The sequence below is a fragment of the Zeus faber genome (genome assembly GCF_960531495.2).
Source record: "Zeus faber genome assembly, chromosome: 5".
Classification (NCBI taxonomy): domain Eukaryota; kingdom Metazoa; phylum Chordata; class Actinopteri; order Zeiformes; family Zeidae; genus Zeus; species Zeus faber.
In genome coordinates, this window is record NC_137192.1 from 16,148,088 (window position 1) to 16,165,490 (window position 17,403).

At 47.2% G+C, this 17,403-nt stretch overlaps 1 protein-coding gene across 1 annotated transcript in view; it reads right to left on the reverse strand.

Annotated features, from left to right (window-relative positions):
* Positions 1–253: 253 nt before the first annotated feature.
* kaznb (kazrin, periplakin interacting protein b) overlaps positions 254–17,403 on the reverse strand; it is a 51,564-nt gene continuing 34,414 nt past the window's right edge. The window contains exons 3-8 of the mRNA XM_080001386.1: positions 4,912–5,103; positions 3,011–3,147; positions 2,744–2,914; positions 2,404–2,590; positions 2,066–2,199; positions 254–483 (exon numbers count right to left, since the gene is read on the reverse strand). Of these exons, the coding sequence (XP_079857512.1) occupies positions 313–483; positions 2,066–2,199; positions 2,404–2,590; positions 2,744–2,914; positions 3,011–3,147; positions 4,912–5,103 (992 nt within the window). The 3' untranslated portion in view covers positions 254–312. The remainder of the gene's footprint in view (positions 484–2,065; positions 2,200–2,403; positions 2,591–2,743; positions 2,915–3,010; positions 3,148–4,911; positions 5,104–17,403) is intronic.

Here is a 17,403-nt window from a genome sequence, read left to right on the forward strand (position 1 = left end):
GAAGATAGTACAGCATTAACATGTCGACACATAATATCCCCGCGTATATATTTATAAGCATGTAAACATATATACATATGCATACATGTACATCTATAAATATATATCAAATTTACAAACATACATTTTCAGGGTAATATACATTTCTGGGATAGCATTCTCTCTTGGGTTATCTTTGGGGATACATGCACACAGTCAAATCACCCCCCCCCCCGCCCATGTCGCTTACACACACACACACACACACACGCACACACGCACACACGCACGCACACACACACACGCCGTGTTTACACGTTAACACACAGAGCTTCACCAGTCGGCGTCCTCCTCTATGTAATAGTCAGGGGTGGATGTACCATCAAACAGACCCGGGTCCAGTGACTTGCGCTGCTTTCCCCGAGCAAACACCCGAGAGAGGGATCCCAGAGTGATCTTCTCCTTCTTCTTCTTACGCTTCTGATCTTCCAGGTCCTCCATGGACTGCGTCGGGGAAAGGAAGGAAGGCAGAAAGGAACAAAGGAACAAAGGAAGAAAGGAAGCGGGGGTGAATCGACGGGAAATGGCACTTTCTCTCCTTCCACCTTGGGGTGAGAGGTGCAATAATTGTCTCGGATTGAACAAAAATATCTGAACGTTTAAAGAGGGACCAAACCATGAATCAAAAGTTTTTATTTTTTGTGTCTATAAACCTTGAGCAACAATTATTTTCTAATACAGTGGTACCTCGACTTACGACTGCATCTACTGACGACTAATCCAAGATACGAGTAGCGATAGTCGCGAAAATTTGTATCGACTTGTGACCGACTGCTCCAAGATACGACCGTGGAAATTTGTAGTTGGTGGGTCGGCGGCCGGTCAGCAGTCAGTCAGCAGTCAGTCAGCAGTCAGTCAGCAGTCAGTCAGCAGTCAGTCAGTCAGTGGGCGACCTACATCGTGTGTGCACGTAGTTCTTGGCCTATTGATATTTTTGTCATATATACTGTGTTTGTTGCTGTGTATTTTGTTTATTTTCACCCTTCATGATGAGTCCTAAGAAGAAGGACGATGGGAAAAAGAAAAGGGCAATGATTCCCATTGAAACTCAGAAGGAAATCATAGAAGAATATGAGCGTGGTGTGTACGGGAAAAATTGCTTCGACATACGACTGTTTTAACATACGACCGTTCTTATAGAACGAATTACAGTCGTAAGTCGAGGTACCACTGTTACCACTATTATTGTTTTCTAGAGTTTTATCTGTGATCACTCTCAATCGTTGAATGAGGGCGATGACATCATGAGAATCAGAAAAACAGGACTGAGTGAGATGAACGAACTAGGGGGTGCTCTTTAAAAAAAGAAATATAGAAATACTTATTTATACCTTTTATGCATCGGTTCTTCTTTCAAAGTGACAATGACAAAAATGCATGATGAGTAAAGTTGTAAGTGATGGGAGAAAACAGCGGTGTTTCAATGCTGGTGCAACTTTGAAAATAATACGGGATCACAGGGCAGCTTTTTTCTTCCACAGTATGTCGTAACTGTCGGCTGGTCTGTTGTGTTTGGAGGCTCTTTGCTCTATTGCCAAAGCCCGGATTATCTGTTGGCTCCATCTTGATCTTGGGACAAACTATTTTTTTTCTTTGAAAGGAATGAGGTGTTGCGAAACGTGCCACGGAAAGCAAGAGCCCTAAAGCATCTTGGTCTAAGTTTCCCCTTTCTTTTGCATGAATCAATGTCGGACAAAAGACCAGCTTTTCTCGACTGGTTTGAACAAGACGGAGCGCTCTGAGGCAGGCTCAGGCTAAGTCGCTGGGTTGCAGACTCGTGGTGTCTTGGCTTGTCTGCGTCGGGTTATGATTGACTGGCGCCCCATTGTTAAAAGTTAAAACACAAAATCGAGACCACCACCAGCACTGACACATGTTAAAAAATAAATAAATAAATAAATTAAAAATTAGGAGCGACACCCAGCGGACGGACATTACGGAAGGACGTGAGACACAGAGGAGGAAGGTACTTATAGAGGGTTGCAGAGGTCTGATTACTTGGTCGCGGGGGGCAGGCAGCTCTTACATTGCAGAGGGAGTGTGTCCGGTGGCGGGGGGAGTTAATGTCGCTGGGCGTGGACGAGCGGTCGCCGTCGGCCGCCGACGCGTCAGAAATGACAGAGGGCTGCCGAGAGTGACAGGGGCTGATCCTGACCACCGCTGCAGACCGTCCAAGCACAGACACACACACACACACACACACACACACACGCACACACATTGAAAACACACCCGCCGTTGAGGCTCGAAGACCTTACGGAGACCCTCTGTTAGTATTTTAGTTGCATGTTTTTTGGAAGCAGGCGAGCGACACTGAGCAAAAATGGAGGAGGGGTTAAGCAACACGCTAGGCTGAGGACTGACCCTGTCGCTCCCTGTCCGTGCTGTGTCCGTGGTACAGCGTCTGCTGGCTCTGACGGATGGCAGCGGTGAGCGGCAGGTCGGCCTGCATCACCCACTCCTGACTCCCGTTCACCACCGGCTCTGTGGGCATGGCCAGGGAGTGGCGCTTCGGCACGTCCTTGGTCAACGTCGCGAGGGACTGCTTTGCCTGGAACGCACGGAAGCAGCGGGAAAATGTGAAAACAAGAGGAGCTTGCGAGAGGTCGGCGCGCTACACTTTGAACGCAGCCTGAAAGTTGCGAAAGATATTGGAGCTCAAAACATCTGAAATGACGCGCGGCGATGTGACCGTGAGACTGACCATGGTGAGCTCGGCCTCCAGTTCTTTGATCCTGTTCTCCTTCATGTCCATGTGCGAGCGCAGGATGTTGGCCTGCTCCGTGGCCTCTTTGGTCTGCCTCCTCAGGTCCCACTTCTCCCTCTCAAGCAGGTCCTTCTCCTTGGCCAGGGCCTTCACTGCATCCTCACTCTCCTGGACAGGGAGAAGACATGTGACGTTTTTACCGGATTGGACTCAAAGAGCACCAGGCCAGGGGGAGGGGTCAGAGGCACGCTTAGTGGGTGTTACCTTTCTGTGCTGATCGTAGTTGCGTATGAAGTCTCGCAGCTGCTCTTCTCGACTCTCTAGCGTGGCGTACAGCTGCTGCATCTGGTTCGCCAGGTCTGATTTCTCCACCTTTAGGCGTTTGCGGTCCGCTTTCATAGCTGGAACACAACGGCATTTTCATATTGAGGGACGTTGACTAAAGTTGCCATAGCCACGACGACACAACGCAAAAAGCCAAAAATCAAAGCGGGGACAGGGCTGAGGCAGAGCAGTTGCATATGGTGTCCACTGGGTGGCACTGTGTCTTCTAAAAACGAGGGGCCGCAGATTAGTGTGCACCCTGAGCAGAGCACAGAGATGAATGATGTAATCATCTTGAAAGGCAAGTGGCACTCACACAAACATGGAAATACTGAGAGCGCAGTTGGGAAACCAGGCAGTGTCTTGTGTTTATTTCTTTGAACTTAAATTGCTTGCAAAGACAATGCTCTGAAGGTAATAAATATATTTCAGAGTGCCCCCCGCCCCCAAAAAAACAAACAGCTATTTAAAAAAAAAAAAACCTTGAAACTCTGAAGCAAGCAGAGGAAGAGGGGCAACCTGTACTCTTCACAACCGCAAAGACGTGTGTCACTCAGCAAGAATTCCTGCTGTAAATAGTCAACATTCAAACCAGTTTTTCAACAGTTACACAACAGAGGCCACAACACAAGCAAGTTCCTACCACCTATTATTCTCAAACAGAGAGGCAGGTGTGTGTGTGTGTGTGTGTGTGTGTGTGTGGGGGCGGGCATGCGTGTGTGTGTGTATGTGTGTGTATGTGTGTGTATGTGTGTCTATGCGTGCGTGCGTGCGAGCATATGCATGTGTCTGTGGGTGTGTGTGTGTGTGTGTGTGTGGGCATGCGTGCGAGCGTAACCTAGGCTTGGGAACCGTTGTCCAATATTCGGCCTCCACCAACGACGATGGAGTATCACCACAACATGACCATCAAGCACAAAATAAAATTTTAAAAAACCATCCTGCCCTGCAGCCCCGCATACTGCTGTTTCAGCAAATGGTGCAAATGGGAGGGAGCAAAGTGTTTAGAGGAAAATGTCTGAGTTCTGTCAACATGGTTTAGAAAGGATGGAATATCAATAAACGGTCAGGACAGACAGTAGGGGAAGGGAATCAGCATCCCACAGCTCCCTCCATCAGAATTCAACTCAACCACGTGGGTTAGACTGAACGACCAACGTGACCCCTCCCCCCGACGACGGGCGCGATGCTCGCTAGTCTTGTCCTCGCGGTCACACATCTCCGAGCTAATTAAATGGAATGAACCAGAAGGCTTTTTCTTTTTTTTGGCCGCCCTTCGACAGTGTTCCTTCCCTGCCTCCGAACGACCGTGAGAGACTTAACACCGGTGACACGTTACATCATCGGCTCGCACAAAGTGACACTTCCGTCACATATTTGTGCATTTTAACTGGGTTTAGCTCGTCGCACCTCGATGCCTCGATGGATACATTTTACAACAGTGGGAATACTCGCGCACCGTGTGCTTTTAATGTGGCTCAGTCTTAAGTGCATGACTATTTTGAAAGATGTTCTGTGCTAAACCCAACTGAACGATTTCTCTTTGCGCCTCTATGTTTTCAATCTTTATTTAACCCCCAAAAAAACAAAAAAAAACGTATGATGCCCTTGTCCTTTTGGCACTTAATGGAGCTCGTCAAGATCTTTCAAATGATATATGAAACTCATTTTCACCCGAGGTTTCAGTGGACGACGCCTCCACACAGCCTCCAGCGCGTGACAGAACCGAGACAGAACTTCCGGTGACTCCAACACGCCCGGAGAACCGCCCGCACCACCGGCTAGTTCCGCCCGGCTGCGGTAGGTGGAGGAGGGTGACGCTGGGATGCTCCTGCCCTCACCTTGCAAGGCCTCTTTGGCTCGGTCCAGCTCCTGCTCCTTGTCGCCCAGCTGGACGCGGAGCTCGGCGGCCGACAGCAAGTTGGCGGAGCAGCCGCTCTGGGTCTCTTCCAGGTCCTTGTTTAGCAGCTCCTTCATCTGCCTGAGCAGGTGCACCTCCTCCTGAAGCTGGGCCACCTCCTCACGCAGCAACACTGAGAGGGAGGGAGAGGGAGAGGGAGGGCGGTGGATTAGTGATGGAGAGACAGACTGCAAAAGAAGAACACAGAGGCACAAAAATATGCTCCTGGGTGAGAGGATGGGAAGCCAGGGGCAAGGAGTTTGAACACCGTGCGAGGGCCGGGAGAATGGAAAAGGAGGAGGAAAGGACGCGGAGAGGAAGGATGAAAAATGAAAGAGGGGAGCGAGGCAGGATTAGAAGAAGAGAACCAGCCTGCAGGGAGGATGAGATGTAAAACAGTGCGAGAAATACCAGCTTGAGTCAGGGAGGGGAGGGTGCGATCTTGTACCATATGATAATAATTAGAATCAAATTAGCGCCTCTTTCTTTCAAGACACGCTCACTCATACGCGCGCACGCGCGCGCACGCACACACACACACACACATACACACACACACACACACACACGCACACGCACACACACACACACACACGGCGGCATCCAAGCCTTGGGCACAGGTATTTCAGAGGCAGAGATAAACGAACAGTGACAGACTCGGGGCAGATACTGGCAGCGATGCAGCGGACGTGAGACACAACAGTTTGATAAGGTACAGTGAAATATCAGTGACACGAGCTGCGAGTGTGCTCCTCCGCTCCTCGGCTCCTCCGCTCCTCAGCTCCTCAGCGTTTTTTCCATCCACACCACAACGCCTCCCAACCCTCGGGGAAGCACTTGCAGATAAACAGGAGTAGGAAACCAAGGGATCAGCACGGGGGAATCTTAGCGAGAAACCGGTCCATGGAAACTGATGAAATATTTGTGCCAACACATTTACCTTGCCTCGGCAAGCTGCGCCATGGTGTTGGCACAAATATTTTATGGTTTTTGAAAATAACTATTGTTGTCTGAAGAACTACGCTCATAATAAAAAGCGTTTGTTTTTGTTGTTCTTTAGTCTTCTGGTGGCGCCGCTATATACTGTAGCAGCAAAGAAAAAGAGAAAGAGGGAAAAACAACTCAACTGCACCATTCTAAAAAAAAACCCGAACGCATCACCAAAAAAACTCTGGAAACTAGAAACTATGTAGCTTTAGTGAGCCTGGCGATGATGCACAGCATGTCAGTCTGTCAGGCTAATGCCGTGAGAAAGGTAACTCTTGCATGGAGTTGAAAACGCATGTGAAACTATGTGCAGTGGCATGAGAGAGAGAGAGAGAGAGAGAGAGAGAGCAAAAAAAAAAAAAAAAAAAAAGCTGGAGAGAGAGGGTTTCTGTGTGTATTGTGTATGCATTTGTGTGTGTGTGTGTGTGTGTGTGTGTGTGTGTCTGTGTGTGTGCGTGTGTGCGTGCGTGCGTGCGTGTGTGAGGCCTGCAGCCAGACGCTGTGGAGCTGTGGAGCTGTGGAGCTGCGGCAGCGCCGATAAGCAGTGGGATAGGAGAGTCCATCGGTCTCTGTCGACTCAGTCCTACAGACACAGATTGGGCAGCTCTGTATTGCATGTGGCAGAAATAGTTTGTTTCCCTGAGAGAGCAATCTCTCACAGCCCCTTTTGCTGCCTCAAATCCGCTTATTCATCTGTTTACCTACAGGCTTAAAAAAAAAAAAAAAAAAAAAAAAAGGACATTTGTTGCAGGGAAACCGACTACTGCCTTTGATGACACTGTGGGGCTGAGGGGAGAGGAGTTTGCATTCTGAGTTGTTTGGTCAGCTTACGGTTTCTTCCCACCCCACAGTAAACAAACAGCCCTGGCTCCGCTCTCTTTGAAACTATGCGGGGGGATTTTATATTGCCGTTGTCATTAGTTCTGAGCTTGAAGCATGACCAGCATGCCCGTTTTTTTTGTTGTATACGGTCGAAAAAAAATGGAATATTTGCACTCTGAAGTTCTCGGGAACGTTTAGATGGAGCATTGCACTCATGTGATTTTTCCGTCTATTAAAACCGATCAAATCTTAACAGGCAGCCGGAAGTACATAGGGTCGGTCACACAGAAGCAATCAACACCAGCTCCAAATAGAATTTGCCATCATGTAATACAGCCGCAACAGACAACCCCCCCCCCCTCACACACACACACACACACATTTACACGCCAAACCAAAATAATTGCTCCTCTTTCGATTCCCTGCCTCAAAGTCGGTTGAAATCAAGGCAGAGAAACTCATCCTGCTTTTCCAGCAGAGTGGGCAGAGCAGTGTGGATAAGCCTGTTCATGGGTTACATTGTACATTCCCGAGGTTGAAAAAGCCACAGAAAGGGCATCTTCAGGGACGAACCCGGGACTACACGATTTAAACGGGGGGCCATAGAAATCAAACACGGCACAATTTTTAACCGTCACCTGGATTCCTTTTCGGCCCGGAGCGCCGGCGGCCGGCTTTGCAGCGAGCTCGATCAAGTCATTCAATTCCTCTGAGAGACGAGAGAAGCCCGAGCTTACTAAGCAATGACCCATTAAATTACCTTCCCATCTAAACTTCCCCCGTCGAGTGTCCTTCGAGCTACAGCCCCCGGTCCAGACCAATACTGCTTTGCACTTTCCCCGGCTTATTAACGCTGTTACGCGCGCACACACACACACACACACACACACACACACACACACACACACAGAGACACACATCGCTGGGTGAAAATCCTCCATGGGTGAGCCTTGGGTTAGGGAGTGTGGGGATTTGAGGGAAATGAATAAAAACCTGTCTCTCAAATACACAAAGACAAGCCAATGTGTTAACAGCAGCACAGCGACCGGCGGTACGGATTGTTGGATGGAGTGCTGCATTCTGTTTGAAATGGAATTTGACCCAAAGATTCAAGGTGGATGAGAAACAATAGTTTGGGGGATGGAGGAGGTGGAGGAGGAGGAGGAGGAGGAGGAGGAAGGGAGCGGGGTGCGCCTCTCTTTCGGGTTTCTGGTAATGTGATATCAAGGTCGCACAACTGCCCACGACGCCTTCGCTGTGTCGACACGAGCTCTAGTCTTCCTCTGTACTACAGGGAGAAAACCTGAAAATGTAGAGCTCCCGCGCTCACCAACACGGGTTTCTGAGGACAGGCGGAGGAGCCATCACAAGGTCTCTCTCGCCGAACTGAAATGACGTCACGGGTGAACAAAAATGAATCACCTGCACTTTTGACTTCACTGTCGTGCATTATAGATGGTGACGAGAAGTTTCTGGATTTTTAATGCCGGGAAATGGCTGAAAGGCCGCGAAGTGATCCTCGACGAGAAGTGCAGTATTATTCGATGGTGTTGCAGGCTGCAGCCATTGGAACGTAGAAATGGGGCGTGTCCGGCCTGGGAACCAGACGACTGAAAACGAACTGAGGGAATCCAGACTAATACGCATTTGCGAATCGCCGGGCGAGAGCATCTCAACATCCATACGGGGTTGTTTTCCACTCCTTCACATTGCTTCCGCAGACCAAGCAGTGTACCTTTGTGTGGTGTTGACCTTTCAAAGTACTATTTAACTTAAACATTTACATACGCTGTCTGTCTGGCAGGAGGGCAGTAGCAGAATAGCAGGTGGTTGCTCCGTCTGGTTTAACGAGTACGGGTAAAATGGGTACGCCCGCTCTGTTCAAGCCACAAATACAGAAGGGGGGGGAAAAAAAAAAAAAAAAAAAAAAAAAAAAAGCCCACAGGCTTTTATGTCAATCCCTGTCAGTCACTGAGTGAACATTATTCTCAGTATATCGCACAAAGCCAAACTGCTGCACTGTATACAGTAAGTGCATTGATCCCGCATGAGCTCCATAGATGGCAGAAGAAATGGAGGGATTTGTTTTGGGACGAGAGCCCGAGTACAGAACGCTAACGTAATCTCACACAATATGTTCAGCAACCCACACCATCCATGAGATTACTATTTGATAGCCGGTTCCTACAATAATCTGGAAAAAGAGCACGGAGGTATTTCTGCTCCATCCATGGTCATCGTCTCGGCTGCTGCAGTATTTTCCCACACTATTCTGTGCTTCCCTGGTGGGACTGGTGCAGAGCAATAATATGCACTCTGCTGTGTGTGTGTGTGTGTGTGTGTGTGTGCGTGTGTGCGTGTGTGTGTGTGTGTAGGGGGAGAGGGGGGGGGGGGGACTTGGAGCTATAGAATGAAAAGAGTAATGACTTCGTAAAAAACTGTGCGGAGGGATTTCCTGCTGTAGCATTGCAGGTGTTGTGGCTAATACGGCAGGAGAAGCCGGCCGCTTCACGGCGCCTAGCTCACGCAAGGCTTCCATGCGGCAAATATAAAAAAATGAATATCGAAACACTTTTTTTTCGTCACTGTTTCCCCCTCACGAAAGTATATAAAAAAAAAAGAAAATGGGTATGTCATGAATGAGTGTTCGGGGGTGTTTTTGTGCAGATCCGGATGCTGTTTTCAATTTTCAGCTACATTTCGAGCGCCCTCACCTCAGCTTAAGCTCAGACTTCGCGGTTTCCTTCCCCGAGAAAAGCGTTGAAAACATTGGAAGTGTCACAGTATGAACACTAAGTGGTGTGCTTAACTGATTCAAACAGCAGGGAAAAGAACAAAGGCCTCAGTTTGTGACTCGCGGACACGATGAGCACTACTAAAAAGTCAGAATATCATTAAAATCTATTTTATCACGGCACTTTATTCTGTTCCTTTAAAAGCGCTATTCTTTTTGATTTGCTGTCCAAACAGTGGAGTGATAAAAATATCAAACAAGTTACCTCCTGCTGCAAAAGTATCAGACACTGTCCTGAAGGTTACTGTTTAACTCATGTGTCTCCCTGAGGCAAGGCTGGATTAGTACCCCCAGGGGCCCCTGGGCACTGAGACTGAGAAAGTGTCCCCATTATGCAGGGGGCCTTTTTTTGTTTCGTTCAATAAGGAAACGGAGTAAAATAAAATACATTTAAAATAAAAACACTATGTTTTTTATTTGCTTTCTTTTAGGAACGGAGCATGGGGGCGTGCGGCGGAGCAGATCGCGGGCGCAAACTGCGCCCCGATCGCAAAATGCGCCCCGATGGCAAACTGCGCCCCGATCGCAAACTGCGCCCCAATCGCTCCCTCCCCATTACGCATGGAGAGGGTGACGGGGGGGAAATGGCGCCCCTCGCCCGATCGCTCCCCACCACGCCCACCCCAACTTTTATTTTATACTGATTGGATGATTAACAAGATCAAGAGACTGGGTCAAGCTTTGTGTCATATTTCTGTGGAGCCCGACATAAAAAAAATAAAATAAAAATGCATATTTTTCCTGGTACGGTACACGTAGTGGAATACTCAATGAGCTTGTACTCTTAGACTTTGGATATCCAGTGTGTTTTGCGACATTTGCCGTCTTCATTAACAGAGGATTTCACAAAGTTGCTTCTATGATTGCGGCGTACTTTTACCGACGGGTGGCCATTAAAAATAAATCAAGGAAATCGTCCACGCCGACGCAGCCACAGAGCATCTCAGGACAACACAATTAGTCCTTTGCTATTGGCGAATGTGTGCATGTGCGTGTGGTTGCGTGTGTGTGCCCGCGCATGTGTGTGTGCGTGTGTGTGTGTGTGTGTGTGTGTGTATGTGTGAGTGCTCACAGCTGCTAAATCTTCACTGTATTTTGTAAGAGCGTACTGTAATGTCTGATGGGTTTTGGGCCTGCAGAGCGAAGCGGATCGGTTGTGACGGAAGGCGAGCGCACTCTGCGGCGGCTCTCCGTCAGGCCGCACGGTTCAGGTGAAACAGCGGCGCTGACACGCGGGATGAATCGCGGTAAAAACCGGTTCGTTGACAGCCACAGCCACAGTTGTATTTCTGTCAATTTTTTCTATATATTAAGCTCTCGATCTATTTAAGACGTCATTCTGCTCAGGGGAACAATATAATTTCTAATGTATCAATGGTAGCATTGGGGTGGTTACTCAAAAAAAGTAATTTTTAGCATTATGTATTACTAATCACTGTAAAAAAAAGTAATGCCTTACTTTACTCATTACTCCCTGTAGAAAGTAACTGGTAGCGCTATTCGCCTATAGTCACATAATCGCCACACGGTTACAGCAGCACTGTGCCTTCCTATTTCCCAGCATGCATTGAGTTCAGACGTTGAAGTCTTTGTCGTCTCTTTAATTAAATAAAATTCCACTTCGCCGCAAATAAACGCAAACTGCTTCGTAAAGAGCTTCATACCCTATCTCTCTATTAATCCGACACACCCAGAACAAACAAATTCATAATAAGAGAGCCGACGACGCTCCTTACCACCTTATTGGCCTGCGAGGAGAGTCCTGAATGAGCCAACACGCAAACACAGAAGATGGCGGATCAGAGCCGCCGCTAAAGAAACACTCTGTGGAGCTTTCTGCAATAAGAACATCCCGTTTATGTCTCATGACAAAAGGACATCGCAGATCTCAGGGCTTATGTAAAGGGATAACATCAAATCAATGTTAGAGAGAGAGAGAGAGAGAGAGAGAGAGAGAGAGAGGGAGAGAGGGAGAGAAAGAGGAAGAGAGAGAGAGAGAAATAGAGAGAAATATATATAGAGAGAGAGAGAGGGAGGGAGATGGAGAGAGAGAGAGAAATAGACAGACAGGGAGAGAGAGAGAGTGAGAGAGAGAGAGAGAAATAGACAGACAGGGAGAGAGAGAGAGAGTGAGAGAGAGAAATAGAGAGAGAGGGAGAGGGAGGGAGAGAGAGAAATAGGGAGAAAGAGAGAGAGAGGGAGGGAGAGAGCGGGAGAAATGGAGAGAGAAATAGACGGAGAAAGAGAGAGAGGGAAAGAGGGAGAGAGAGAGAGAAATAGACAGGGAGAGAGAGAGAGAGGGGGAGAGAAAGAGGAAGAGAGAGAGAGAAATAGAGAGAGAAATATATATATAGAGAGGGAGGGAGATGGAGAGAGAGAGAGAGAGAAATAGAGAGAGAGGGAGAGGGAGGGAGAGAGAGAGGGAGAGGGAGGGAGAGAGAGAAATAGAGAGAGAAAGAGAGAGAAAGGGGACGAGAGAGAGAGAAATAGACGGAGAGAGAGTGAGAGAGAGAAAGAAATATATAGAGAGAAATATATATAAAGAAAGAGAGGGAGGGAGGGAGGGAGAGAGAGAGATATATATATATATATACAGTATATATAGAGCAAGAGAGAGAGAGGGAGGGAGCTGGAGAGAGAGAGAGAGAGAGAGAGAGAGAGAGAGAGAGAGAGAGAGAAGGGAGAGAAAAGAGGCCTCAGAAATAGCAGAACATTCATTCCGTCAATGGCTCCCTGGTGATGAATCTGTGGAGTGCTGGGGTGGTTTGGTGGGTGGGAGAGGTGGGCTGCGGAGATTAAGGAACCTCAGAAGACAGCGAGGGGAAACTATTTAAAGAGCCGGTATTGTCAGAGACGCAGGGGGAACATGGAGCGGAGTGAACACGATCACACCGGTGTCGGCTGGACGGCTGCGGAGCGGGGTTTAGTGGAGGAGGCTAGGTCTGTCTGCAAACACAGCCCGAATTTCTGATACCTTCACACACACACACACACACACACACAGACACACACAGACACACACACACACACACACTCACTCACTCAGGGTCTCAATACCCTGTGAATCTAAAACAGCACCTGGGTGGGAGGGTCATGCTCATTTCCCACTCAGTGCTGCGGTGCTGCTGTATAATATATATATGGCAAATGAATAATGCACCGTGTTGGCTCTGAATCTGACTGGACCAGAGCGCCGATCACTTAATGCTAATTCTCCACGGTCCACGTCCAACAAAGCAAACGCTCGGAAACAGCGGGATTATGTGCGTTGTTGGATGTGGCGCCGTGGAGAATTCCTGTCCATCTATCTGTTGCATTAATTAACGGCCGGGGGGAGGTTGGGGGGGGGGGGGGAGAGTTGTGTTGCAACCAGCTGGGTCGGTGCCGCGATGCCAAGTACAGATAACAGATATTGATTCACACACTTATTATGAGTGGATTAGTTTGCCGCCAGCGCCGTGCCGCTGAAGGAGCGCCGAGCACTTGGGACTGTGAGGAACTTAAAGAGTCCGGGGGCAAGAAGTTCCAAAATCAATGCACACACGCCCGCGCTCGTCACCCCCCTAAAACGCACTGATCCCCGCTCGCTGACGAGCGCTCCATCGGGTGGCGACCACATTGATGACACTTGATTTATGAACTGATGATGCTGTGGCCCCTGATGTCTCCGGGTGGAATCCCCCACCGCCGCTCATAAACGCCGTGAGGGATTCAGTGAGTCACCTTCATGGCGTCACCTTACTTTGAGTCATAAAAAATATAATCATTTGCATAGAATCCATGTTGTGTCAAAAAAGTAAAAGAAAGTCAAGTTGCTTTTCTTTACTTTCAAGCTGTTTGATATTGTTATTATTATATTACCCTGTACTACAGCATTACTACAGTATGACACTGTACTGCAATATTACTACAGTATTAACCTGTACTACAGCATTACTACAGTATGACACTGTACTGCAATATTACTGTAGTATTACCCTGTACTACAGAATTACTACAGCATGACACATTACTGCAATATTACTTCAGTATTACCCTGTACTACAGCATTACTACAGCATGACACTGTACTGCAATATTACTACAGTAATACACTGTACTACAGCATTACTACAGCATTACACTGAACTGCAATATTATAACAGCATTACACTATACTACAGTATTACCACAGTACAGTACTACACTGTATTACATACAATGTACTGCAAAATTACTTCAGTATTACACTGTACTGCAGCATTACTACAGCATTACACTGTACTGCAATATTATTACAGCATTCCACTAAATGACAGTATTACTACAGTACAGTACTACACTGTATTACATACAATCTTCTGTAATATTACTACAGTATTACACTGTACTACAGCATTACACTGTACTGCAATATTATTACAGCATTATACTATACTACAGTATTACTACAGCACAGTACTATACTATTTTAGATAAAATGTACTGCAATATTACTACAGTATTAGAGTGTACTCCAGCGTTACTACAGCATTACACTGTACTGCAACATTATTACAGCATTTCACTAAACTACAGTATTACTACAGTACAGTACTACACTGTATTACTTACAATGTACTGAAATATTACTACAGAATTACACTGTACTACAGCATTACTACAGCTGTTCTGGATGAGGATCGATTCAATTTGGATGAAATTTAAACCAAGAGATCCTTGTAAGATAGCAGTTTAAACGACACCTCAGCCGTGTTGGTAGTTTATGCCGATGTCTTCCAGATAGTTCAGCCAGACTGGACATATTTCGGCTTCAGATGTACTGGCTTGTCTGTGTTAAAATCGTTTACAATGTGGTTGGTTTTTGGCTAAAATCTGCTCTGTATGTGGATGGATTTGGATGAAATTTCAACCACGAGGTCTTTGTAACAGCGCAGTTCAATTGTTTGGTTGGATTGTTGTTATAATACAATACAGGTACTCCTCACTTAACGACCGAGTTCCGCTCCTGGGACCAGGTTGTTAAGTGAATTGCTAAGCCAGGACCCGTGTTATTTCACGGTAAGGGGGCGTGGCCATTGCAAACGCTAGTCTGCGGGAACGAGACTGAGACTGGGAACGGTGATGAGATGAGATGTATACAGTGTATACAGTACTGTGAGGTAAGTAGTGGACGTAAGTGAAGGTACGTTTAATTTAGGAGGATTTAAGTGTATATTTAATACAACACAAACAATTAATACTATTATATAATTATATAACCCAGAATTATTATTACACTGTACTACAGTATTACTACAGTATAACCCTGGACTACAGTATTTCTACAATACAGTACTACACTGTATTACAGCATTACACTGTACTGCAGTATTACTACAGTATTACACTGTATTACAGCATTACTACAGCATTACACTGTACTGCAGTATTACTACAGTATTACACTGTAATGCAGTATTACTACAGTACAATTCTGTATTACAGTATTACATTGTACTCCACTGCATTGTGTTGTACTATAGCTGAAACATTTTGTTCCAAAGGGTTTGCAAAAGGAAACTAACCGTCCAAATCAATATTTTCCATTGTAAGAAATAGAATAAAAAGGTGTTCACGATTAAGTGTTGTTATCCTGCTGCAGGTGATGACAGATAACAGCTCCTAGTGCTGAGCTGGGACAGGGTGCAGCAGGCAAATTGGATGAGCAGAAAGAAAACAAAGCAGCAAACCAGCCAAAATTAAATATCCCCATCCTCCTGTGGTCGGGACGGCTAAATGGAGCCTAAATGACGCGGCGCTGGGACACTGAGAGTCCGGCTCCAGCGAAACCATCTGTCCAGAGTCGAGCGCCGGGTCAAACTCATTATTTTTACAGCAATTTGGAGACGCCACCACTGGCCACAGAGCAGTCACGCAAGACACAATGGGTTCAGACTTATCCACTGTCCCCTCAAATGTTACTGTCACATACACACCCACACAGGCGCACACACACGCACTCACACGCACGCACACACATACACAAATACACACACAAATACACACACACACACACACACACACACACGCACGCCCACACACACGCACATATACAGTGGCCACCACTGGTCACTGGCTGCCAAATGCTCCTAATGCTTTGGACGGGCTGAACGCAGAGACAAGTTGTACGTTTCCATGCTTTCCATGTGACCAACAAATCAACTTTGAATGAAATTTATTGAGCTGCTACAATAAACCGAAGACAAAAGCACTTGGCTCTGGCCTCCCTTCCATCATATTTACGGTGCTCCACACTAAAACACAGCTCAGTACATGATTACACACTGTACTGCGTCAGCTACGTGCTGACGGCAGATTAACAGATTAGCATATGATAAACATATACTTTAAATATAGGTCAGCCTTCAGTGCTTATATGGAGTAAAACAATAAGTAAGAGATTTACAATATGGACAGAACACGTGACGTCAGTAATGTGATGTCATGTAAAACAATAACCTCCATCCAGAGACTTGCGTTTCCATCAGAGAAATGGCTTTGTGTTTTTTATCAAACAAACAAGTCTGGACCACATGATTCACACATGGACACGAGCGTGAACCTGGACCGTCAAACACACACACACGCACACACACACACACACACACACACACACACACACACACACACACACACACACACACACACACACACACACACACACACACACACACAGACACACACACCACAACCGACGCAAACCAGTTTCACGACAGCTGTCAATACTCTAACCTGCCTCTCTCACCCTCTCACTCTCTCTCTCTCTCTCTCTCTCTCTCTCTCTCTCTCTCTCTCTCTCTCTCTCTCTCTCTCTCTCTCTCTCTCTCTCTCTCTCTCTCTCTCTCACCGGCCTTCCCCTCCTCCTTCTCGGACTTCATGTCCTCCTGGGCACAGGCTCCACTGGGCTCCACTTTCAGCGGCGGTGTGTATTCTCATAGCAGGTGAAAAAATACACTCCCACACAGACGCACAGACACTTCACCCGCGACAAACCCGAGTGAAAGAAAAAATGCAACACACACACACACATACACACACACACACACACAAACAGACACGCACACTCTCACACACTAACACACATCAACACACACACCACGGCCGCTCCCAGCTCTGCTCGCTGTGACTCCACCCAGATAGGTTACCAGGAAGTAGCACTGCCTGGTCCCTCTCTCTATTTCTCTCTCTCTCTCTCTCTCTCTCTCTCTCTCTCTCTCTCTCTCTCTCTCTCTCTCTCTCTTTCTCCCACCATCCCTATCTCCTTTTCTATGCCTGTTTGTTTGTCATGCAGTTTCGACAAAATGTAATGACCCTGCAATCCTCCTCCGCCTTTTTTTTGCCTTTGTAAACTAAAGTAAGGTGTTTCGGCAACACATACTAAGTTGCTGATGTCTCTCAAACCATCCTTTACCAGCCCAGCAATGGAGGCGGGGTGAGGGGAAGGGGCGGAGTAACACCTGTGGGCTCAGGTGACTCTCCAGGCGAGTCTCACGTCAAGCAATAGCTCTCTAACGCTCCCTGATGGCAGAGGCCGCGACTTCACCGCTGTCGTCGCTTCACACCCGCCTGCTTTGAGCCTCACTCCACTCCACCCATGGCGCAATTTTGAAAAATGCCACTCGCCCCAAAAAAGGCGACGTGTCTCGATTCTTTAGACGAGCATGGTTTCAGAGTCCGTTGGGGGGGGGGGGGCTTCTTTCTTTTTTTGTTCTTTTTTTTTTTCCCCTCGAGAGACACTTAAACCACTAATCTACGTCTGCACCCCTACCGGCTCGCTTTGTGCAGATTTCAAGAGATTTCGAGTAGATG